Source organism: Sphaerodactylus townsendi, linkage group LG03, assembly GCF_021028975.2.
Source record: "Sphaerodactylus townsendi isolate TG3544 linkage group LG03, MPM_Stown_v2.3, whole genome shotgun sequence".
NCBI lineage: Eukaryota > Metazoa > Chordata > Lepidosauria > Squamata > Sphaerodactylidae > Sphaerodactylus > Sphaerodactylus townsendi.
The window spans coordinates 7,364-32,377 of NC_059427.1; the positions used below are offsets into that span (position 1 = coordinate 7,364).

The window sequence follows — 25,014 nt, forward strand, 5'->3', positions numbered from 1 at the left end:
TTCCAGGAGAACTCTCACCCATTACAACCACAAAAAGAAACCCTGAAACAATAAACTCCAACATTTTCAACATAGCAAAAATAAACTACCTTCCCAGTAGTTCCCAACAACATTGCAGTTACCTTAACAAGGTGTTAAGGCAGGGGCGTAACGAGGCAGCCCTGGGCAAACTGTAGCCCTGGGCAAAACCGAGTTGGATGCCCCCCCCCCATGGGTGGCCACTCCACCATGACCAAACATTTTTTGCATCAGGACATTGGTGCCTGCAGGGGGTGCATTTTTAGACATATCAACACCAAAATTTCAGCATATCATCAGGAGACTGTCCGTATGCTACTCACCATGTTTGGTGAGGTTTGGTTCAAGGAATCCAAAGTTATGGACTCCCAAAGGGGGTGCCCCATCCCCCATTGTTTCCAATGGGAGCTAATAGGAGATGGGGGCTACAGTTTTGAGGGTCCATAACTTTGGCCCCCCTGAACCAAACTGCACCAAATTTGGGGGGTGCCATCATCTCCAGATGATACCCTGAAATTTTGGTGCTGATACATCCAAAAATGCACCCCCTGCAGGAACATCCTAGAAATTTGCCCAAGAATCTTTGTTCTGCATTGAGTTTTCTGCATTGCTGTCAATGGGGGTTGCAGGCTGTGGGGGGCACATTTCTGAAGGCACAGTCTCAAATCCTTCATGGTCTCATCAGGAGACTGCCCTAATGATAACCCCCAAGTTTGGTGCAGTTTGGTTCAGGGGGGTATCATTAGTGTGTTAAGGGCTTATTACACAAATCAAGGTCCTAGTCTGGTAGCCTCGTCTCCTCCAAACTACATGAGCTCTGCAGCCTCCTGCTGCTTTGAGTCTCCTCCCCTTTCTGGGTCAACCCATTCTGAGCATGGGGGTTACACAAGCTTACCAACTGCACATGCTCAGTGAGCTCTTGTCCCCTGGGCCCTAAGAGCCAAACAGAACAAAAAAACCCTACTGGCATGGGTTACATTTGCACCGGTTCAGCAAAGGGAGGGGGCTGTTTGGGGGGAGGGGGCAACAGGAGCTCCGTTCCCCCTCGTGACCCTTCTCTCTGCCCCCCCCCCCCGCTTCAGCCCCCCATTTCCTGTACCAGTGGAAGCACGAGTGCCGCTTCGCCAACTGGACGGCGGGGCAGGTGATCTTCCTGGACAGGTACATCTACGACCGGCAGGAGTTCGTCACCTTCGACAGCCGCCGCGGGACCTTCGAGGCCGTCACGGAGCTGGGGGAGCCCGTCGCCCGAGACTGGAACAGCCACAAGGAAGGAGTGGAGTACACGCGGGCCGAAGTGGACCGCTTCTGCCGCCACAACTTCGCGGTCGACCAGCAAGACGGCCTCGTCGCCAGGCAGAGTGAGCGGGGCAGGCGGGGGGTGGGGAGGGGAGGGGAGGGGGGAGGTGGAAGCAGCCGGGGAAAGCGAGGGGAGGGAGCGATGGGGGGGGCGGGGCGGCGCCTCATCCTCCCCCTCCCCCGCCTTCAGGGGCACCAGGAAGATCCTGCGTGGTGGGAGCAGAAACTGCGGGAAGTCGCGGGGGTGCTCAGGCTGGAGGGATGTAGGGGATCCAACGCGGGCTGCCGGGTCTGAGTCCACCTGCGCTTCACCGCTATGCCAGGTTGGCTGGGGGCTGCGGCGGGGGCGGGGGCGGGGGCGGGGGGGGTCCTACTTCTGGAGGTAGCCCCTCTCCTACTGCTAAAAATGTGAAATGCACAGATACAGCATGCATTGTGGAAGGCTTTCACGGCCGGATTCAACTGGTTCTGGTGGGTTTTCCAGGCTGCGTGGCCGTGGTCTGGTGGATCTTGTTCCTAACGTTTTCCCTGCATCTGCGGCTGGCAGAGGCGTGGCTAGGGAAAATGGAGCCGGGGCAAACTCTGAGTCCCCCTCCATGGGCGGCCATCCCCCCCCCCCAAAGGCTGCCTTCCCACACTATGACCAAAGAACATTTTTTCCCACTGGGTCTTCTTTTCCCAAGCAGCTTGGAATGAATTATTATCCTCTCAATAACCCTGTGAGGTAGGCTGCGCTAAGAAATAATGATTGCCTCAAGGTACCCAGTGAGTTTTATGCCTGAGTGGGGGGTTTGAATCCAGATCCCAGAATGATGCTATAAACTCTACACCAACTCTGCATACTCGTCATAAATATAAATGAGATTAAAAGAGTCAAGCATTTTTACCATAGTATGATATGGATAATTACTATGGATGCTTCCCAGCCCTGACCTGAATAGTTCCAGGCTAGACTAATCTTGTCAGATTCTAGGAGCTAAGCAGGGTTGGCCCTGATCAGTATTTGGATGGGAGACCTCCAAGAACACCAAGGTCATGATGTGAAGACGGGCTACAACAAACCCCTTCCAAACGCCTCATGCCTTGAAAACCCTACGGGATCACCATAAGAGCTGTGACTTGACAGCATATCTTTAAAAAAGGTATATCCTGACTGCTCAGCTTTGTATAAGTTTTAGCATCTTTATTTTCAGATTTCTATTACATTGTCCTCCATGCAACTATTTGGGCAACCAATTGCTCATTCATCCCAATACTTAAAATTTTTCTCAAATCTGGTGTCAACAAACAATTTAAATTACCACCTCTTTGCCATACAGGTTGTTAATTAGAAGCAAATGTTGAAAAGAGACCTATTTCATTCCTTATTTCTAATAATACAAATTTAATAAATAAATAATACAAATAATAATACAATAATACAAATTTAATAAATAAATAAAAAAATAAAATAATCTTCTCCCTTCACTCTTTTTGCTCTTTGTTTTTGGGCATTTGGCTACAGTGATTATTAAAGCAGCATTTTTTTTTAAGCTGGAGAAAGTGAGTTGAGAGGAAATAAACGATGACAAAATCACTGGTAGGAATTAAAAGTATGAAAATACTCTGCATTAAATTAAAAAAAAACCCCTTTGTCCAATACATGTTTAATAAAGTATTCTTATTTAAGATGAACCCTATGTAATTTAGGGGAATTTCATTTGCAGTGAATATGACCAAGTTGCATGCCTGACTCTAAACCAACTTTTCACTCCCAATTGAAGTTCAGGGGTGGTGGAACAGAAGTTCTTGATTTTATTATTCAGACATCTCAGGAAGCATAGCAGCATGGAAGGCTGCTGGGGTGGGGCGAGGGCTTTTTTTGCCCAGGGATCTTTGGATCCCTGGGCCAGGGTGGGGGGAAGGGACTTGCTGTGGGGAAGGAAGGAAGGAAGGAAGGAAGGAAGGAAGGAAGGAAGGAAGGAAGGAAGGAAGGAAGGAAGGAAGGAAGGAAGGAAGGAAGGAAGGAAGTGTGTGTGTGCTTCCAATTTCAGCCTAAATCAAGTGGGCTGCTGTGTTGCTGCTTCTGTCTTTCTAACATGCCATTTTTAAAACTTCCTCGGCATCCTTAATTACTTTCCTCCCAATGACAGGAAAGGGAGAGACAGAATTGTTGAAATCCCTTCTACTGCTCCTCTTCTTCACTGCAGGGCACTGTTCATTCTCAGAAGCTCAGCTCACACCCAGGCACCCTATCTGTGGCCACCTGGATCCACAATAGCAATGGCCAAGTCCAAGCCAAAGACACCTGCAGCATTGCTAGGACATTTGGCTTGGTTCTGGTTAGCAGCAGCACAGGAGGTGAAGGACATGGTAATATTCCCATTTGCCCCCTGAACCCCGCTGAGCAGCACCTAGGTCCAAGTCCAGACTCAGATGACAGCCCAGTAGTACTGAAAGTTCCCAAAAGTATAGAGGTGGACTCCATTTCAGATAGTTTGAGAACTGCTTCCACAGCAGGTTTTGACGGTGTGCACAAACATATACAAGATTTAAACAAAATTACATCTCTGTGTTCCAAACATCAATATTATAGTGGGTAGAAAAGAAAGCTCTGATGTGCTTACATTAAAACAACATTTACTTTACATGTATTGCTGGTTTCTTAAACCAAGAATGGATATTTGGAAGGGAAAATTTGCTCAAAGAAAACAGTACAGTAATCGATCAGATAAATAATGCAATTTTCTGGTACGCTGGGCATTTATGAAACTTATTATACAGTGCTTTATGTTTAAAACTATTAATTTTACCCTCTGGACATCACCTCTAAAAAGATGCTTCAAAGCAGCATTTATAAGGGATGTTCTATCCCAGGTTAAAAGATATTGTGCACAGTATTTTTTGTTATCCCTTATAACACTTACAATCTCTTTGGTAAATATATGGTGCCAATACACATCTGAGAGCAGAAATATACTATTTTTAAAGAAGGGAAAGGAGCTCAGTTGTTGAAGTTTACCTTTTATGCAGAGCCAGGTGCTAGCCATCACAGACAACAGGTTTGCTTTCACATTCAGTACACAATGCACTGAAAAGTTTACCTGTGTGGGCCATATAAAAATATCTAAACTGTAAAAATGGGCAAATTTGTTCACATTCCATCTCTTTCCAGTGGATTAAATCTTTCATCTTCTTAGGCACTGTGACATTTATTTGGAAGTTTCTATATGGTCGCCAACTCTGGATTGGGATATTACTGAAGACCTTGGGGTGGAGTCAGGGAAAACGGAGTTTGGAGAAGGGAAAAACCTCCATGGGGCATAATGGCATAGAGTCCCCCCTCCAAAGTAGCCATTTTGTCCAGGGAAACTGATGTTTGGAGAGGAGTTGTAATTCCAAGAGCTCTCTAGACCCCATCTGAAGATTGGCAACTCTACATTTCAATAACTGTTTTTGCAACGTGCATAATTTTGGAGACATGACTTTCTCTCTCTCTCTCTCTGCTAGAAATAAGGAACATCTTCCCAAAACAGTTTCAGCAGATCAAGAGGTTTCTGTTCTATTTTTGTGAAGAATTCATTTGTATGGATAAGGAAGTTGTTATATAGTTATGAAAGACAGAGTCTAAAACAAAAGTGACATCTTCTCTGTAAATAAGAGTGAATATGCCCAGCCCATAACATGTACATTGAAGTCAAAGGTATATACTTCCCACTGAAATAAAAATCATTTGCCCATACAAGCTTTTACCAACTTTTAATATCCTGAGATAAAGAAAGCAAGTATCACAAGTTACAGTTGCAATTCAAAGGATGAAAAGTCAGCTTTGTACACTCTTAAGACCCTCAAACCACACACACAAAAATGTTCAGAGAGCAGGTCCGCCCAAGAAAAAAAGCAATACTTGTGGCTTGGGATAAGAAAAAACAAAACAGTCCCTTATTCTCTCCAGCAATTGTTTCCTGAAATTTTTATTTAAAGAGGTCTGGTTGCCTAGCTCCAAATCATCATTCTCCCAAGTCTTAGATAGTATGAAAAAAGGAAGTGACATGAGATCTTACATTCCTTCTCTCTCCACCCCCTCCTCCTTACATAATGAAGAAGAGACTCTAACGGAAAAGGCTAAAAAACAACACTATCTTCTCTCTGCAGTCCAGTGGAAATGCATTTTGTTCTTTACAAATGCCCCTGCCTCCATAAACGCACACACAAGCCAGGCTGGAAGCGCAAGGTGTGTCAACATGAGAGCCAGCAATTGCTGGATGGTGACTTTTCCTCTCTTCTGCAGGGCCTGGTTTAGAAATGGGGGGGGGGGGGAGAAAAAGGAGGAAGAGAAAGATTTGCACCCCCTTTTCTTCTGTAAGGAGCCTCAAGATGACTTATAAACTCCTTTTCCCTTCCTCTCCCCACAAGACACCTTGTGAGGCAGGTGGGACTGAGAGAGTTCAGAGAGAACCGGGGCTGCCCCAAGGTCATCCAGCGGGCTTCAGGTGCAGGAGCAGGGAAACAAATCTGGTGAGAGTGCACCAATCATGAGGAGGGATTCTCCAGATTAGAGTCCAGTGCTCTTAATACAGCATGCTGGTTCTCCTGACACCCCCCCCCCCCATCTCTTGGGGGTGGGGCAGAGGCGTATTCTTTGTTTACTTTGGTACCCAGTTTCTCTCTCAGCAGACATAACGTGTGTTCTCATTACCCCTTCCCAGTTTCTTAAAACATTATTCATCTGCTTCCTTCCTCAAGACTGTTGTGGTTGTGCCCCATCAAGCCCTCTTGCTTGCCAGAACTGTGGGTTTTCCTCTCCTCCTCCACCCGTTCTGTTTTCTCAGCACCTACCCGTGTCTGTTGAAACTGACATCATGAGACACACATCCGCTCCCAGCTTCTGCAGCCTCCTCCCAGGTCTCCATTGCCTCGGCCTCATCAACAAGTATGCATATCCTTCAGTTGGTCTATTGCAGTGGTGGCGAATCTATGGCACTCTAGATGTTAATGGACTACAATTGGCCATGCTGGCAGGGGCTGATGGGAATTGTAGTCCATGAACATCTGGAGTGCCATAGGTTCGCCACCATGGGTCTATTGAGATGCATTCATCCCCCAGCTAGAGGCTTTAACATTGTGGTTCAATTCTACCAGTTGTTGGTCTCACAATTTTCCTTCGCCCATGATGTCCCGGTCCTTATTTAAGACTCTACTTGAGCTCATGTGCGGTTCTATGTCTTGGTTAGTACTTGAATGGGACCCCCAGGAAGTCCCAGTTTGTTGTGCAGAGACGGGTGTGGGGGACTGCCTCTGTTTTTAGTCTGCGCTCACTTGCATGGCCCAGGCTGGCCCAATCAAAAGAAATCTCCAAAGCTAAGCAGGGTCAGCCCTGGTTGGTATTTGAATGGGAGACCAGCCGAGAACTCCAGGGTCTGAGGCAGGCACTTAATGGGGCTTAGAAAACCCTGTGTAAAATGGACAAAAAACCCACATCTGTGGTCAGAATAGAGCACTGCAGGATTACTTTTCCAAACAGTAGCATTCTGAACATTTTCTCTTTTTATCCCACTGTTACTCTCCTTGGCTTATCTCAGCCTCTGGGGGGCTAAAACAATTGACCCTTCCCTCCATCTTTCATAAAAAATATTTTATAATCCAATAAACATCCTATGTTTTGGGACTTGCACAAACCTTTGGCGGGACCCCCCTCCCCGAAGAGAGTCCTGGGTGAAGAGAATGAGGCCTTTGGGAGAACATTTGTGGATGAGAACCTGGGCCTGCCCAGTCAGGCAATCCAGTGACCATATTATACTGAAGAGAAGCTCTCCTAGTAGTTATTAGCTATGGTAGTGAATGGAAACCTCCATGTGCAGAGTCAGTCTACCCTGAGAACCAAATGCTGGGGAGAAATGAAGGGAGAAGCCCTCTTTCTTCTGAGCTTCCCAGAGTCAAGAAAGGAACACACACACCCCAGGTGACCCTCAAGCAGGAGTCAAAGGAGAATTTACCGGGTTCCTTGAATGACCCAAGGCATTTCCAGAATTTCAGATCCTCTGACGATGCATTCAGCCACACATGCAGGCGAAACGTCAGGAGAGAATGCTGCTAGAACATGGCCATACAGCCCGGAAACCACACAGCACCCCAGTGATTCCAGCCGTGAAAGCCTTCAAGAATACATTTCCAGAATTGTTTCCAGCTGTGGCAGCACCTGCTATTTCTGCCCGTTGAAAGGGGCTTCCAGAGGGTTGCAGCTGACCCACCAGAGCAGGTCAGGGATTATTTGTTGCCAGAAAGGGGACGCAGGACTGGCTGATTTGATCCTGCAAAAAACTGCTAGTGTTCTGGAAGAAAAATGGGAAAGAGACTTCAATTTGTATAGAGAATGGAAGGAGAGTTGGTGAATCATTCATTTCCTTGGTGGGTGGGAGAGGCCGAATGTTGTGTTACTAGGAATGTATCAGCCGCAAACATGAATGAGAACAGCTTCCTTTTCTCGATCTGTGCTGTTTTGGATCTCCTGCGTCTCTAAAGTTTTCCCTCTTCTCACTCCCCAGCTCAACCCACAGTGAAAATTTCCCACACCAAGGGAGACCCCCGGTCCCACCACAGCCTCCTCATCTGCACCGCGGCCGGTTATTATCCCTCAGAGGTGACCATCCGGTGGCTGAAGAACGGGCAGGAGCAGACGGAAGGGGTGGGATATGCGGATGAGCTCCAGAACGGAGACTGGACCTTCCAGAACCAGGCGATGGTGGAGACGGTGCCCAAGCGGGGAGACGTCTTCGCCTGCCAGGTGGAGCACAGCAGCCTGAAGGAGCCCGTCACCGTCCTGTGGGGTGAGAGACTCGGGGGCTTCCCCCTTTTCCCCTCTCTTGATGACACACAATCACACATTGCCGGAGGGGAGTTCCAGGCTCCTTCCTCCACTGTGATAATCTCAGAGACTGAGCTGACCCGGCTGGTAACTTCCCAGGGAGGGTTCTGGCTGGACAGGGTGGTGTCAGGTCGAGTCCTGATCTTGCAAATAAATTCTTACGTGTTCCGCAACCAAGATGGAACGAAAGGAGGGGGAGAGAAAGGCAGTGGTCGATTTCTGAGATGTCCCTCCCCGTGGCCGTTCTCCAGGGGTTCCTGACCCAGTTTTGTGTATCCTCACACCAGTCTGAAGGTGGCTTCCGGTTCCTGCAGATATAATTGTGGAATCTCTTCAGGCCTTCCTCTCCTTTCTGGGAGGTTCATAATTGTCAGGAAAGATGCCTTATTTTGGGGAGTGGCTGGTCTGGAGAACAGGGCCCCAGAAGCCCAATCAAATCCCCTGGAGTCAGAAGCCTTGCCGGTGGGGGGGCAGTATCTGGAGACCCTGGCCCCGATCCGTCTCCTCACATGAGGCTTCTTCCTTTTCCCACAGAGCCACAGATGTCAAACTCTTCCAAGAACAAAATGTGGACAGGAGTTTTGGTGGCCTTGATGGGGGTGGTCTTTGGGGCCGTGTCAGTCTCCCTCTACCTGAGGAATAGAAGAGGTAAGCACCTAGGAGTGGGGGGCTGGTGAGAGAGGAATGAAATTCAGTATCTCTGCATGCGAACAAGTGACAACTACTGATGTAGTTACATTCGCCTTCAGAAGAGGCTTCTCTCAAAGATGAGGGGAATGAATGGAAGCTGAAAGGAGGAAATCAAGAGGGGTCAAAACTGTCCAAAAGTCCTTGGCGGGACTTAAAAACTGCAGGCATAGCTCAGCTGGAATGTGTTCCACAGGTTAGGAAGGCAGCGCCCAGTCCAAAAGAAAGCCACCATGGTTAACAAGAGAAGTTGAGGAAATTATCAGAAAAAAGAAAATGTCTTTTAGAAAATGGAAGTCCAGTTTGACTGATGAAGAATATGAGAGGGAACACAAATGGTGGCAAAAGAGAAGCAAGTTAGCTGTAAGGGAGGCAAAAAAGGATTATGAGGAATGCATGGCTGTGAACATCAAGACCAGCAACAAACAGTTCTTCAAGTACATCAAAAGCAGGAAGCCAGCTATGGGAAGGTGTGGCCCCAGATGACCCGAAGGAACAAAAGGTGTTGCTAAAAGATGACAGAGAGATAGCAACAGAAGCTGAATGAAGATTCTTTGCCTCTGTCTTCACCCTAGAGGAAGTGAGGGTATTCCTGCACCTGAACCAAGCTTCTTAAGGAGGTGAATCCGAGGAACTAGCGAAGATAGTGGTAGACAAGGAAGAAGTTCTGGCAGCCATTGATAAACTAAATGCTACCAGATCACCTGGCCCAGATTGCATTCACCCAAGAGTTCTTAAAGAGCTCAAGCATGAAATTGCTGATCTTCTCACTTTAAATTTTTCTCTCTTTCTCACAATACTAGAATCAGGGGGGGGGGGGGGCATTCATTGAAAATGCTGGGGGGAAGAATTAGGACTAATAAAAGGAAACACTTCTTCATGCAATGTGTGATTGGTGTTTGGAATATGCTGCCACAGGAGGTGGTGATGGCCACTAACCTGGATAGCTTTAAAAGGGGCTTGGATAGATTTATGGAGGAGAAGTCGATTTATGGCTATCAATCTTAATCCTCTTTTATCTTTATCTTTATTAACCTTTAATAGGCATAAATGGATCAGGATTTACACAGACACATTCTGCAGTCTCAAGTATAGTTCAGTAGCAAGGAAATAGTCCACATAACTTGACGGTTGACTTCGAGGGATTCAAATCAGTTCAGATTTTTTTTTAAGGAAATAACCAGAGCAATAATAAATACCTCTACACATCGATATAAAAATACAATCTAATATAAAATTACAATAAAAATAGATCTGTTTAGCAAGTTAAAAGCAAAATAATACAGCAATAGGTATCCTATCCTCTTTGATCTGAGATTGCAAATGCCTTAACAGTCCAGGTGCTCGGGAGCAACAGCCGCAGAAGGCCATTTCGTTCACATCCTGCAAGTGAGCTCCCAAAGGCACCTGGTGGGCCACTGCGAGTAGCAGAGAGCTGGACTAGATGGACTCTGGTCTGACCTAGCAGGCTCCTCCTTATGTTCTTATGAAATGGGGAGGGGGCTGAACAGTGCTGGAGGGGGGCAATCCCTCTCCCTCTGCCCAGGGCTCTTCCAGCTTCTGCTCCCCACCTCTGAATTTGAGGCCCCCAGTGAAAACCAGAGACCTGGTGTGGGGGTGGCCTCTTTCTTCCCCTGGCAGTTCTGGTTCTGCATACCAAGCTGGTCTCCAACTATTAATGTAAGCCCCCCCCCCCCCAACAAAAACAGAAAGTGCGCATCATTAGCACCAAAGAACGAACCATAAGGGAATATGTTGTAAAGTGCTGATCTTATTTAAAAAGTGCCAGGAGGCAACATCAGGGGAAGGCCTCAGGCTCTCTGCCCTGTCGATGCCCCTCCAGAGGACCTGGTCAGCCACCGTATGAGATGGGATGCTGGACTGGATGGACCCTCACTGGTCTGATCCAGCAGGGCTCTTCGGGGGGAAGGGGGTTCTTGTGGGGCAGTTCGTAGCACGGGAAACCCATAGAAATCAACTCAAAACCCCTTCAAGGGCTTTGACTGTGTCTCTCCCTCTCTTTCTCTGTAGCACCTCTCAATGCACCTGCGGCAGGTAAGGCTCTCTGTGCATCACCTCCAATAATGTTACCTGGTTCTAATCCTGCCTGGAAAGTAGGAACAGCCCACAGTTTAAACTGGTTGTACAAAGCCAGTTAGATTTGGCACCGATTTGAGAGTGTTCAAGAAACGTCAGAAAATGTATCTGCCATCCTCCCAATGGCCCTGTGAGGTAGGCCAGTGGTGTTATCACCTGCACTGTAGAAGGAAGACGCAGGTGCGAGTCATCCCTGAGGCCTGGAGGATCTCTTTGGTCCTCCCCACCCCCAGCATGAGGCTGTGTGTAACTCACGCACCTTCCCACATAACCTGCCTGACTCTCCTTCTTCAGAGGTTTTTAGACAGAGGTTGGAGGGGCATATGTCAGGGGTGCTTTGATTGTGAGTTGCTCCATGGCTGGGTGTTGGACTGGATGGCCCTTGGGGTCTCTTCCAACTCTATGATTCCACCATTCTGTGAAACTCTGAGCAGGTTGTGGAGGGGTCGGGAGATCTCTGCCAGGGTGAGTGCCAGTGTGGTGATCCAGGAGGGTGTCCAGAACTTGGGAATACAGGAGGCAAGGTTCCCGAGTCTCCACTCTTTGGCTTGGCTCTCTCTGTGACCTCAGTCACACACCCTGCACTTAACTCACCTCGCTGGGTTGTTGTGAGGATAAAAACTGAGGATGAGGGAAGGATGTTGTAAGCAGCTTTAAGTCTCCATTGGGGAGAAAGATGGGGTATAAATGAGATAAATAAAAATAAATAAAATCAATCAGTTCTTTCCCGGCGTACAACGGGGCCTTTACCCCTGCATAGATCAGGGGCAGCTAATATAGCGTCTCTCCTTCTGTTTCCTGACAGGGCTCATTGGTTAGGCCTGACGGCTCCAGCTCTGACATCTGAGAAATCATTTTCTTCAGCAAACAAGATTTTCATGCAGCTCTACCAATCTCCCTCCCCTGAACACAAACACACACACACACAGGTCATACTTTGACTGAATGATGCTGAAACCGCTGAGACTGCTAGAAAGCTCCCGATTTGGCGAGAACTGCTAACAATTGCTGCTTCGAAAAGGCTATAAAATGGCATTTATGAGTCTTTGTTGATAACTTTAACTGGAGAGACTGTTCGCTTTGAGATTTTGTCTAATTAAAAAAATACTTTATAGAGAGTTGTCTGTGTGAGTTTTGGCTGAGCCTCTCAGTTTACATTTTATCACACCCAGGGGCGTAATGCCCATTGGGCAAGGTGGGCAGCTGGCCAGGACGCCACCTTGTGGTGGGCACCAAAAATGCAGGGCTCATTTTTGGGTATTTTAGTGGTTTTCTGTTTTTGGCCTGCAGGGGGTGCATTTTTAGACATATCAGCACCAGAATTTCAGCGTATCATCAGGAGACTGTCCTTATGCTACCCCCCAAGTTCTCTGAGGTTTGGTTCAAGGAGTCCAAAGTTATGGACTCCCAAAGGGGGTGCCCCATCCCCCATTGTTTCCAATGGGAGCTAATAGGAGATGGGGGCTACAGTTTTGAGGGCCCGTAACTTTGGCCCCCCTAAACCAAACTGCACCAAACCTGGGGGGTATCACTCTGACCACCACACTGGCTCAATGCAGAACAAAGGTTCTTGGGCAAATTTCTGGGATGTTCCTGCAGGGGGTGCATTTTTGGACATATCAGCACCAAAATTTAGCTTGGTGCAGTTTGGATCAGGGGGTCCAAAGTTATGGACCCTCAAAAGGGTAGCCCCCATCTCCTTAGCAAAAATGGGGGATGGTGGCACCCCCTTTGAGGGTCCATAACTTTGCCCCCTTGTGCCAAACTGCATCAAACTTGGGGGGGTGCCATCAGGACAGTCTCCAGATGATACCCTGAAAGTTTGGTGCCGATACGTCCAAAAATGCACCCCCTGCAGGAACAGCTGCCTCTGTCTTAGGAGGATCCGTGGCTTGTAACTTCCTAATTATTTTAAAATTGGCCTCAGTCCTCATGATGTGCCCCCCCCCCCCCCCGCATCCTCAAAAAAAGTCCCAAGGTGCCCAGGAGCTGAATGAGATGGGAGACCCCAGCCTAACTCATTTTTGGCTCTTGGCACTCCCCTACAGATAGAAGGCTGGGTGGCTGGCCGGAAACATCCAGTCTGAAGTAGCTTCCTGCTTGGAGGGAGTCCTTCCTTGCTTGCAAAGTCTGGATCAGGCCTGGAGTGAGACTCAGCAACATAAACACTCACCAGCAACTCTTCTTTGCATGGAGGATTTCACTTGGGGAGGGAAGAGAAACAGTTTGCCATGGAGACGGGGCACTGCTTAATCCAGAGAGCAGGCTCAAAAAGGGCACCGTCATGAGGAAGACGACCTCTCCCCTTCCCAGTTTTAAGTACAGGGAGGGGTGATCAAGTCTTTCCTGGATTCCTGAGTGAGTGAGGAGTGATCCCAGAGGCAGCTGTGTCCGCTGTCCAGGGTCCTGAAAGGTGAGAACTTGTGCCTTGCACTCGGCCAGGCAGCTGACACCAGAGTCAATACCTCTCCTCACTCCACCACTTCCTGAGTCTCTCCTGTTGGCGCTGGAGTGGTTCCACACCTTCTCCTCCTCTCCTCTGTGTTCTGGGATAAATTGTGCCATTTGCATTGCCAATAAAGGAAGGGTCAAAATAAAGGGATCAAAAACACCTCGGTCCACATGATATCCAGATCTCCCCCGTGCTATTTGTAATGAACGTTCAGTTTCCCCTTTGGCGACAGGCATAGCTCACCCAAACATGCAGCCAGGCCTTTGAAGATTGGGCACCAAGTTCACCATCCTGGCAGTTTTAGTCCACGAAAATGAAGGATGATGGAGCACCCTGGCTCACAGTCTATCCAGATCTCTCGCACCACAGCTATTTGCAGAGGAAGCCCAGGTTGTCTGTTTGAGGCAGACGGGCTTGCAAAACTGGTCACCAATTTCAGGATTATTTCATGGGACTTTCAAGGCCAAAAATGAAGGGGGACAGAATATCTTAGTTCAGGCTATTTCAAGATCCACCCCCTTCAAAAAAAAACGCTATTTGCAATAGATGCTAAGGGTATCTGTTTTGGATAGGCAGAGCTCATCTAAAAATATAAGTTTTAAAATTGGCCACCAGTTTAAGGATGGTTGTAGGACATGGAAGGCTAAAGAGAATCAGAATATCCTAGCCTAAAGGAACAAAGTAAGCACTCTCTTCTGAGTCAGTGTTATTACTAATAGTAGTTGTTTGTCACCAAGTCACAGCTGGCCTCTGGTGACCCCATAGGGTTTTGCAGACATGAGGCATTGAGCAAGGTGGTTTAACCATTGCCTGTCTCTGTGATACACCCCTGGGATTTCTTGGAGGTCTAGAAATTTATGAATGGAAACGTGCGTCTTTCAAAGAAGCGTCGAAAAGCGGACGAGGAAAAAAGTATACTGCAAAGACATTACGATATGCTGCTTAACTGGCAGATTCAATATTATTACTCCTCTTATATTTCTAATCATACATAAAATACAAGTGCAACAATGCTTATTAGTCTTTCTATTCCAAATAGACTTCCTTGGAAGGAGCGCAGGGATTTTCTCACGCGTGCTCAAACAGTTCACTCTCAGTTTAGTGCACACTCAAAACAGTCCAACGTATTAGTCCTGCTCTTCATATATTTGTATCCAAAACCATAGTCATAGGATATTATCCTGACATTTACAAAGTTCTTATTCTTCAAGAGTATATTGTTATTCTGGATACGTGGCTGAAATCTTACGTGATCTCCTTCTGGAGACCATTTAAAGGAGCCTTGTTGCAATGCGGAGAAAAATTCAGCAAGCAAAAAGTTCAGCAAGCAGAAGCTAGTCGCGTAACTAAAGTCTATTTGGAATAGAAATACTAATAAGCATTGTTGCACTTGTATTTTATGTATGATTAGAAATATAAGAGGGTAATACATTGAACGCCAATTTTATGCATACGCGGTAAGTCTTGTATAATTTTTTCCTCCGTCCGTTTTTTTGACATTTCTTGGAGGTCTCCCATCCAAATACTTAGAATCATAGAGCTGGAAGAGACCCCAAGTGCCATCAAGTCCAACCCCCTGCCATGCGGGAACACACAATCAAAGCATTCCCAACATATGTTCCTCCAGCCTCTGTTTAAAAACCTCCAAAGAAGGAGACTCCACCACTCTCTGAGGGAGTGAATTCCACTGTCGAACAGCCCTGACAGTCAAGAAGTTCTTCCTAATGTTTAGGTGGAATCTCTTTTCCTTCACCTTGAATCCATTACTCCGTGTCCTACTCTCTGAGGCAGCAGAAAACAAGCTTGCTCCCTCTTCAACATGGTGTCCCTTCAAATATTTAAACATAGCTATCATGTCACCCCTTAACCTAAACATCCCCAGCTCACTAAGGTGGTCTTCGTAGGGTATGGACTCCAGATCTTTTACCATTTTGGTTGCCCTCCTCTGAACATGTTCCAGCTTCTCAGTATCAAACCAGGTCTTGCCAGGGTCGAGGCTGAGTATGTAAGACTGCCCTGAGGCCACCCACCAAGTTTCTCAGGCGGAAGGGGGATTCGAATCTGGGTCTTCCCAGTCTGATACCTGAACTGCCACACCACACTGATTATCTCATTTGCAGCCTTATACTCAACGGCAAATGCATGTCTGCTGGCACACAGGATAGGAGGAAGATCTGGCCACACCTTCATGGCTCCTCCTATATTTTTAGTTCTGCAAAACCTATGCTGTAAAACAAAGCACTAAGACTCAGAAGCATTTAGACAATACAGATCCAATTTATTTCTTTTTCATAAAAGTGGTCATATGGAAATGCTGGAATGGGGCATTGCCATGAAGGGGCCTCGCCCAGAGCATATTTATATAGCAAAATCACTCCTCAATTGCCTCCCCAGTCTTAATCATAGAATCATAGAGTTGGAAGGGACCCAGAAAGGCCATCCAGTCCAACCCCCTGCCATGTAGGAACACACACTCAAAGCACCCCTGACAGGTGGCCATCCATCCTGCATATTTATTTATTTATATTTATTCCCCACCCTTTACCGCAGTCTCATAAAAGAGACAGGGTTGGGATATTTGCTCTAGTGGAAGCCTTAGGTTCATTCTGGAGACCACTGAAGGGGACCCCAACCCAGGATTATTATGGGATGAGGGACTGCTGGAGCACTGTGAGCACAGAATCTTCCAAGCACAAAATCTCCTGATGGCTTCTCTGCCTGTCCATGCCTGGGTGGAGGGATCAGGTCCTTCTCTCTCTTACTGGCAGTGACTTCCCTGGAGATCTCTCCTGGGTGGATTCATTTTCCACTGACTTCACCACTCCCAAGAGCCCTCGACAGCAGAGAAATTGAGCCAATGGAGCTACTGTGAGTCACACTCCCAACTCAGAAGGGATCAGAAGAGTGCCTCCCCAAGAGGAAAGGTTTTGCCGAGAAAAGAGGCGTGAAGGACGCAAGTCAAGAAAGAGGCAGGTGCAGATCTCAGCAGGGAGGGAGTGGCACATCCGCCTTTGATTACCTGGAATTGAAGGAGAACAGGGCAGGTGAAAGAATGTACCTGGCCAAAGACATTCCCCAAAGAGGAGCCCTCCAGAGCATCCCCTGCAGCAAGCGCCCCGCCCCCTTCAAATTAATAACATGATTTAGGCATGGCTCTTTGGCAAGCCCCCTCCTGCAGCTTACAGACACTAGAGACCTTTCTTCCTGCCCTTAAATCCCTTCCTGTCCACCCTCCTCACCCATTTCTGGCACCCGTCAGTAACAGGGAGGGTACCCCACCCATCAAACTTGGCAGCCTGAGACATCCCCCTCCCCAATCTTAGGGCCTGCTGGCTGCAGACTGGACTCACATGGGCCTCCGGCGTACGTTGGCCGCATTCATCCGCCGGATCTTCACGATGAAGACAACGCCCACGATGATGCCTGAGATGCACACAAACAGGCCCAGGGCGCACACCACGTCCGCCTCCGTCTCTGGGAGGGGCTCATCACTGTGGGCATCTGAGGAAGGAAGGTGGGTCAGCAGAAGCAGAAAGAGGGACTTGGCCCAGCTCCTCCTCCGTGATTTAAGAACATAAGAACTAGCCTGCTGGATCAGACCAGAGTCCATCTAGTCCAGCATTCTGCTACTCGCAGTGGCCCACCAGGTGCCTTTGGGAGCTCACCTGCAGGAGGTGAAAGCAATGGCCTTCTGCGGCTGCTGCTCCTGAGCACCTGGTCTGCTAAGGCATTTGCAATCTGAGATCAAGGAGGATCAAGATTGGTAGCCATAGATTGACTTCTCCTCCATAAATCTCCATAAATTTCTGCCTCCCTTGGACCTCGCACCTCTCAACTGACCTTTGCCGGCTCAGTTAAAACCTTGGAGTCAGTCTGGATCCAGCTTTAACACTGGAGAAAAAAGATAATGCATCTGCAAAAATAAAGCCTTCTTCTTACAACTCAGCCTAGCCCGTAAGACAGCCCCGTGTCTTTCGTTTGTTGTGTTACTGGATTTCGGATACATCCTTTTCTGGCCCATCAGGCTCTCAAGGAAGTTTGTGGTGTGGGGGTTGGGCCCACCAGGCTTCCTACTGTGGGGGTTGGGCTCACCAATCTTCTCAGGGTCTCTGGTTTAAAATGCAACCTTGCTACAACTCTCACCTGACCACCTGGATCCACACCACAGCAATGCTCAGGCTGAACTACTGTCATTTACTGTACATTGGGCTCTCCTCCAACACAGTTCATCAACTCCAGGCATGGCTACTAATCATCATCATCATCATCATCATCATCATCATCATTATCATCCCCCCCTCATGGGCACCCCCTTGTCATGGGGAAGGGGCTTGCGTGCTTCGATGACGTTGAGAGCTATGCTGGAGTTCGGGTATTCTACCAGAAGAGGCTCCCAAGCCAGACAGGTCTCAACCAGACTAAGAGTGTCCACCAACCCATACAACATGGTGATACAAACAAAAAATTATTCCATACGGTGATCGGCTAATATGCTGGTTAACAAGGGCCACGTCGCATGCTGGGGTCCCTGGGCATGCGTACCGACAAGTGGGGCTTACAAGTGGACTCAACCGTCACCAAAAGAAAGAAGTATAGTGCGCTTAGAAAATCGTGCCATCATGGCTTGTTACTACAACTCAGAGCCAGGAAAAAGAGGATACTTGAGGCAGATGTACGAACTGTAGAAACAACGCTACCCAGATTCTAATATCACTGAGCAAAGACTGGCAGATCAAAGGCGATTCATCATACAGAATAAAGTGTTTACAGAGATAGAAAAATTGTGAAAAGAAAGCAACTGTAACAGCAGAAGAAATAAAAGTACACACTCCAGAAACAGCAGGAGAGATAATAGTAGAACTGCTAGATGAAAACGCCAGCACAGGGGAGAAAATAATAGTACAATCACCAGCAGAAGTCCCATGGAAAAATCTGATAAACTGACAGAAAGACAAAAAGAACTAAGGGAAAAGATAATCCAGTATGGACATTCAAATGAGGAAAGACCACGGCTGCCAGCATTGAAAATGGTGCCCAAAAAAGACCTGGCAACCATAACAAGGGATGTAAACATGGCACTGATGACGATTGAAACAACATCCATCAAACAAACTAATCAGCTCATGTACAGTACGGCACTAGTGGTCATAAGAGAACTGGGCATTGAAATACCTAAACCCAAGATAAATCAACCGTCAAAACCAAAGTAGTACTACAGACATCAGAAGAACTGCAAGACCAAGAACAAGCTACATGAACAAAGATAAAGAGCCATCTAGAGGGAAAGTGTTCTTACCATACATCAAGGGAACCACTGACCTGCGATAGGAAAACTGATGAAGAAGCATAACTCTACAAACAATCTACAGGACCCACTACAGTACCAACAAATGCTATGTTCAGCAAAGGATAAGAGGGATCCTCTAGCTAATTACAGGAAAGTTCATATCGTGATACCATGTAGCTGTGGACAAGTCTACTTAGGGACCACCAAACGCAGTGCTCAGACACGAATCAAAGAACACGAAAGGCACTGCAGACTAATTCAGCCAGAAAAATCAGCAATAGCAGAACACATGATACACCAACCTGGACACAGAACATTATTTGAAAACACAGAAATTCTGGACCACTCTGACGACCACTACGTCAGACTATACAGAGAAGCCATTGAAATCCACAAGAACATGAACAATTTCAACAGAAAGGCAGAAACCATGAAAATGAACAAAACTGGGCTACCAGTGCTGAAAAACACTAGAATCAAGACAGTGACTAATCAGCTCCACACAAACACAGGATGACTATTTATTATTAGTTTTATATACTGCCCTCCCCCTGAGGCTCAGGGTGGTTTTGTTTATTTATTATTAGACAGCAAACAAACAAAGGGAACAAAGGACCGGCTACTTCTATTCAGATGCTCTCACCTATTGACCTTGCTATCTTCATTGTTACTCACATGTTAATGGGTGGATCCCACTCAACACATGTAAATCTAGCTTGCTAATTGCACCCTTTATTTGTTAACAGACAATGGTTGTTCCCCCACCCTGGACACTCCAACAGGTATATATACTGCACTATTTTTCCTACTATCAGATCCTCTGAAGATGCCAGCCACAGATGCAGGTGAAACGTCAGGAGAGAATGCTGCTAGAACAAGGCCATGCAGCCCGGAAACCACACAGCACCCCAGTGATTCTGGCTGTGAAAGCCTTCGACAATACATCATCATCATAATAATAATATTAATGGAATGGCCTGTCTGGGAAGGCTTCCTACAAACAATGCAAAACTGAAAACTAAACCGTTCAAGTAGACTTGCTTTGATAAATGATTGGGACTGTATCACTACTCTGAATAGCTTGACGTGGCAAGTGGGATCCTATTTGATGCAGTTTCTGTATGTATTAAAGTGTCGTGTGGATGCTTCTTGCTCTGGCTTCCCTGCTCTTTCTGGAAGGGATCCAGACCCCCCCATTTCCTAATATATTATTTGATGAGTGTCCAGTTTTGTTGGCTGTACTGACTCACTGTGTTTAATCTTCCTGGAGCCTCTGTAAAGAGGGGGGGGGGGGGGCTATAAATAAAATAAACAAATAAAATCCTCCAGCAGCATCGGTTCCACCCCCCAGCCCCCCTTTGACCCCAAAACCCTTCTAAGAGGGCAATGATCCCAGAGTTTCCTATGGTATTCCACCTTTTAGAAATGCAGGTTTCTTTGGGCCTCAAGAGGCAAAGCTACTGCAGTGGAGTATTTAGTCAGCTCTCTTTCATCTAAAATCCTTCTCTCCACAAAGTCCAAGAAGTCCTCTCAAGCTTGGCTCTTCACCCTTCACGGGAAGACATGTACGCTGCACCCCTCAATGTGGGCACTGCCCACCTGCTCCCAGACTCTTCTACCTGGAGGACCTGTCCCTTCTTTCATGCTCCTGTCCTGGCCACTTTGCAAAATGTCACCAAGTGATGCTTGAGTGATCCCGTGAGGATCCCCCCTAACAATGGCTCACTGGCCAAAGAGTGATTTCCTCCCTCTCCCCCCATATCCCGATCCTTACTCCATCCCTTGGTAAATGTGTCTGGGCCAGGCCCCAGTGCTCCACGCGGCAGTAGTAGATGTCCTCAGCATTGGGGATGAAGGCCAGGTAGGAGAACCTGCGGAAGGAGTGGTCTGTGTTGGGGTAGAAGTCCGTCTCATCCGCAGCCTTCACCTCCTCCCCGTTCTTCACCCAGGTCAGGTTGATCACCGGGGGCGAGAAGCCATCAGCCAGGCAGACCAGCAGGTTGGGCTCCCCCAAGGCCACCGGGTTCTTCAGGTACAGCGTCACCTTTGGGGGGACTAGATGCGGGGGGGGGGAGAGAAGAGCCTGCAGCTGAGGGTCTTGGATCCCACCCCAAGCAGCCTCCCTTCTGCAGGGCCCAAATGGCTCCCGGAGTGGAATCCCTGTGCTCACTAAAGAGGAAAGACACCCCACTCCTCCCATGGACGCTGCTGGAGATATTTCCAATGTGCGGAGGGAGCTCTGTCTGGACCTGCCTCTTGATGCAGGGACGAGCTCTGGAGAACCACCAGCCCCACAGCAAGAGGGGCAACAGGCAGCCTCCGCCGATCTCTCAGGAGAAGGGGAAGAGGGAAGGAGATGGGGGAATTATGGTCATTTGGGGCAGTGGGGGGAAAGAGGGGTGGGGAATAATGGCTACACAGGGAGACTCTTCCTCTGACTCTTTCAGCCACTAGTGGGCCCCGAGTGTTGAAGACCAGACTGGGATAGCAGCTACAGGGGTCACCCAAGGACCCGAGAGCCCCAAATTCAAGTCACCCCCCTGCCATGAAAGTGTGCTGGGCAGTCCTGCGGGTCCCAGGTCATTCTCAGCGTGGCCTACCTCACAAGGTTGTTCTGAAGATACAATGATGTCAGCCGCACTGGCAAAAAAAAAGGGAACAAACTGTCTGAGCTTTCTGGACCGGCCTCCATTGTAGCTCATGAGGAATTTCTGAGGCAGGCTGCACATTTTCGAAGATAGAGGCGCCAGACTTTCAAGGTGGCTCCAAGAGGCCTTGAGTAATAGCATCCAAGCTTGGTGAGCTTTGCTTCTGGGGTGGGGGGGGGGAGTTGAGAGAGTTCTGAGAGAACTCAGCCCACAGGCTTTCATGTGAAGGAACGGGGAAACAAAATAAGCCTTTTGGGAGCCCATAAAATTGAACCCCCTGTTAGCTCCCATTGAAAACAATGGGGATGGGGCACCCCATTTGGGGGTCCATAACTTTGCTTTCCCTGAACCAAACATCACCAAATTTGGGTGGTATCATCAGGACAGTCTCTGGATGGTACCCTGGAATTTTGGTGCCGCTAGCCTTAAAAATGCGCCCCCAGCAGGCCGGAACGTGAAAAAATACTTTAAAATGTAAAAACACACAAACGACCCTGAAATGTTGGCGCGCGCCCCCCCCACCACGTGACCAAATGGGGGCGCCCGGGGACAGAGGGTACGCCCTGTCCCTAGGCAGGAACGCCACTGGCCCTCAGGAGAGGGTGTAGTCGCGCCGCGAAGTCAGCGCAAGAACGAGACGAGACGCGGAGATAACATCTGGTGGAGATCGCCAGCAGCGGGAGCGCGGGGGTCCGTGTTCCTAGCGAATCTCCCGCGTGCTGGTTCCTGGCACCTTTTATTATGATTCTAATGGGGGCGTGTAGAAGGGCGGAACGGGAGAGTCCGGGAGAGCGGGAGAGCGGGAGATCATCATGTGATGCATGATCTCACCTGGCTGCTACGTGCGGAGAGGAGCGTAAGCGTCTGGGCCTAATCCTCACCTGGGGGCAAGACCATTGTCCCTTTGTCCGGGATGCCCGGTGACTGAGCCAGATAGTTCATGACCTGTGACTCATAGGGGGATGAGGAGTGGGGGTGCGGTGCGACCAGAAGGCCGTAGGAGCGCCGGTGTGCCAACGTTCTACCACGGTGCTGCTGGGTCAGCAGTGCATTACTACAGAGGGTCCCACTGGAGACAGGAATCAGGATGCTTAGAAGGGACTTCGGATCTTGGGGGCTGAAGCCGGGATGTGGGACATGAATTCTGGACATACAGAACCCGTGAGGCCCTTTCTCACCTGGGGGCCTGGAGGGGGGGGCGCTGAGGCTTCTGCCCTATATGGGGTGGGGGATATACCGTTCTGGGCCGGGGTGTTGTTGGAGAGGCGCATGAGGTGGTCCAGGTGGGCGCGCATCATGGCCATGTTTCCCAGCAAGCCGCCGAGGGGGAAGCCGGAGAAGTGCTGGAACTCGGGCCGCCTCCAGACGACCTCCAGGCGCTCCACGTCCGCGTGCAAGAGCTCCTCGCGGTCTATGTCGTAGGCTTCCTCGCCGGCGCCCTCCTCCGAGCCCAGCCCCCGCTGCACGAAGCGGAACTCCGCCAGCATCTTCTCTGCTGCAGCCCCGGGAAGGAGGGAAGGAGCTATATAATGTATCAGGCAAGAGTCCCCTGGGCCCTGGGTCCCCATCGCTGTGGTGGTCTGCTAGAAGGAGGCGCCCTATCCCCCCCATTCTTGGCTAAGGAGATGGGGGCTACTCTATTGAGGGTCCAATAACTTTGGACTCCTTGAACCAAACCTCACCAAACTTGGGGAGTAGCATAAGGACAGTCTCCTGATGATATGCTGAAATTTTGGTGCTGATATGTCTAAAAATGCACCCCCTGCAGGAACATCCTAGAAATTTGCCCAAGAATCTTTGTTCTGCATTGAGTTTTCTGCATTGCTGTCAATGGGGGTTGCAGGCTGGGGGGGGGGGCACATTTCTGAAGGCACAGTCTCAAAACTTTCAGGGTCTCATCAGGAGACTTCCCTAATGAGACCACCCAGGTTTGGTGCAGTTTGGTTCAGGGGGGCCAAAGTTATGGACCCTCAAAACTGTAGCCCCCATCTCCTATTAACTCCCATTGGAAACAATGGGGGATAGGGGCATCCCCTTTGGGAGTCCATAATTTTGGACTCCCTGAACCAAACCTCACCAAACTTGGGGGGTAGCATAAGGACAGTCTCCTGATGATACGCTGAAAATTTGGTGCCACTAGTCTAAAAACTGCGCCCCCTGCAGGCCAAAAATGGAAAACCACTAAAAATACCCAAAAACGAACCCAGCATTTTGATGCCCCCCCACAAAGTGATGCCCTGGGCAGCTGCCCACCTTGCCCAATGGGCATTACGCCCCTGCTCTGAAGGCGCCCGAGCGAAGCCCCCGCCCCTCCCCACCGCTGCAGATCCCGAAGCTTCGTCCTGAGGGGGTAGGAGGAAGGAAGCCTTCTCACCCCCCCAACACACAAGTGAGCTTCCCCCGCCCCCTCCAGAGGAAGAGGAGGCCGAGGAAGGCGACAGCCCTCTCCTGCTCGGGGCAAAGAGAAACCATCGCCCCCCCCCCCCCCCCCCCAGTCTGCAGGCAGGCAGCAGCGAGGCAGGAACACACACACACACACACACACCGGTCTGTGGGGCGCTTCCTTCCAGGGTCCCAAGTCGGAAGAGAAACGGCCTTAATCGAGCTCTCCCATAGGTTGCGGGGGGGGGGGGGGGGGGCTTGAGTCTGGAACTCAGCCCCGGGAGAGAGAGACGGAGAGAGCGAGCCCCTTCCTCGTCCCTGCAAGTGACGGACTTGGGGGTGGGGGGCAAAATGGGGCCAGAGAGGGGATGAAAATGGGCTTATTCCCCCCCTCCCCACAGACACACGCAAGCGAACTTGACCCATTCACCCGGCGTGCCCTAAAGAACAGGGGGGGGGGGCTTCCAGCCTCCCTCCAGCCTCCCTGTCTCTTACCATGCGCCCCCAGGAGGAACAGCAGCAGCAGCAGCCCCCACAGGTGCCCCACCAGCCCCCCCATTCCTGCCGCCCTCTCAGACGGCCGCCTGGCAGCTATGAGGGAGCCGCGGGGCAGAGACGCCGGATCGTGTCCTGGTCGGGGGCGGGGTAGCCAATGAGAAAAGGCCTGGCCGATGACCTAGCAGTTGCCAGGAAGGGGAGCCCCAGAAAGCTGCGGGAGCCGCAGATAGACGGAACTCCCGGCGACTGGAGCACAGAAGCGAGCGCGAAAGAGGCCTAGCCGCCCCCTCTGCCTGCGCGGCCCCCCTCGGAGCCTCCCGGGCAGGGGCTGCAGGGCCGCCCTCCCCTTGCAGAAGCCGGACCCTCTGGAACCCCCCCCCCCCCGCAACCCTCCGAGGCTGGTCCTGGGCGGGGGATCCCCAAGGAGCGGCCGGTGGCGCGACTGAAAGGTGGTTTGACGGAGGGACGGCAGGAGTGAAACAAGCAGGCATTGACAGCAACGGCTGAGCCCGGGGAGGGGGCGCGGGTTCTGGGGCCCTCGGGCTGCTCTACTACCTGCTCACACCAGACGTACCAGGCAGAGCCCCCCACCCCGGCCGTGCCCCCATCTGGCCCCCGGGGGAGAGTACAAACACACAGACTTTCCTGATACTATGGGTTTAAAACAAAACATCTGTTCAAAGTGGAGCAGTTGCTGCTGCTTCTGTCCGGAGACTGATGACGCTCCCCCAGAAGGAATTCTCATTGGTGCTCCTTTGGTCCACGGCCCCGCCTCTTCCACGGGACTTCAGAAGCCAAAGTC

At 49.5% G+C, this 25,014-nt stretch overlaps 2 protein-coding genes across 2 annotated transcripts in view; one reads left to right on the plus strand and one right to left on the minus strand.

Moving 5' to 3' along the window:
• Positions 1-1,069: 1,069 nt before the first annotated feature.
• Positions 1,070-12,059, plus strand: LOC125429330 (DLA class II histocompatibility antigen, DR-1 beta chain-like; the record flags this gene model as incomplete). Its single annotated transcript, XM_048490355.1, has 5 exons — positions 1,070-1,379; positions 7,842-8,123; positions 8,696-8,809; positions 10,880-10,903; positions 11,751-12,059. Coding segments are annotated over 5 exons (744 nt in total), but the record flags the coding sequence as incomplete, so codon positions are not given.
• Positions 12,060-15,658: 3,599 nt separating this feature from the next.
• Positions 15,659-25,014, minus strand: part of LOC125428824 (mamu class II histocompatibility antigen, DR alpha chain-like) — a 47,277-nt gene continuing 37,921 nt past the window's right edge. The window contains exon 4 of the mRNA XM_048489506.1: positions 15,659-16,416. Within this exon, the coding sequence (XP_048345463.1) occupies positions 16,413-16,416 (4 nt within the window). The 3' untranslated portion in view covers positions 15,659-16,412. The remainder of the gene's footprint in view (positions 16,417-25,014) is intronic.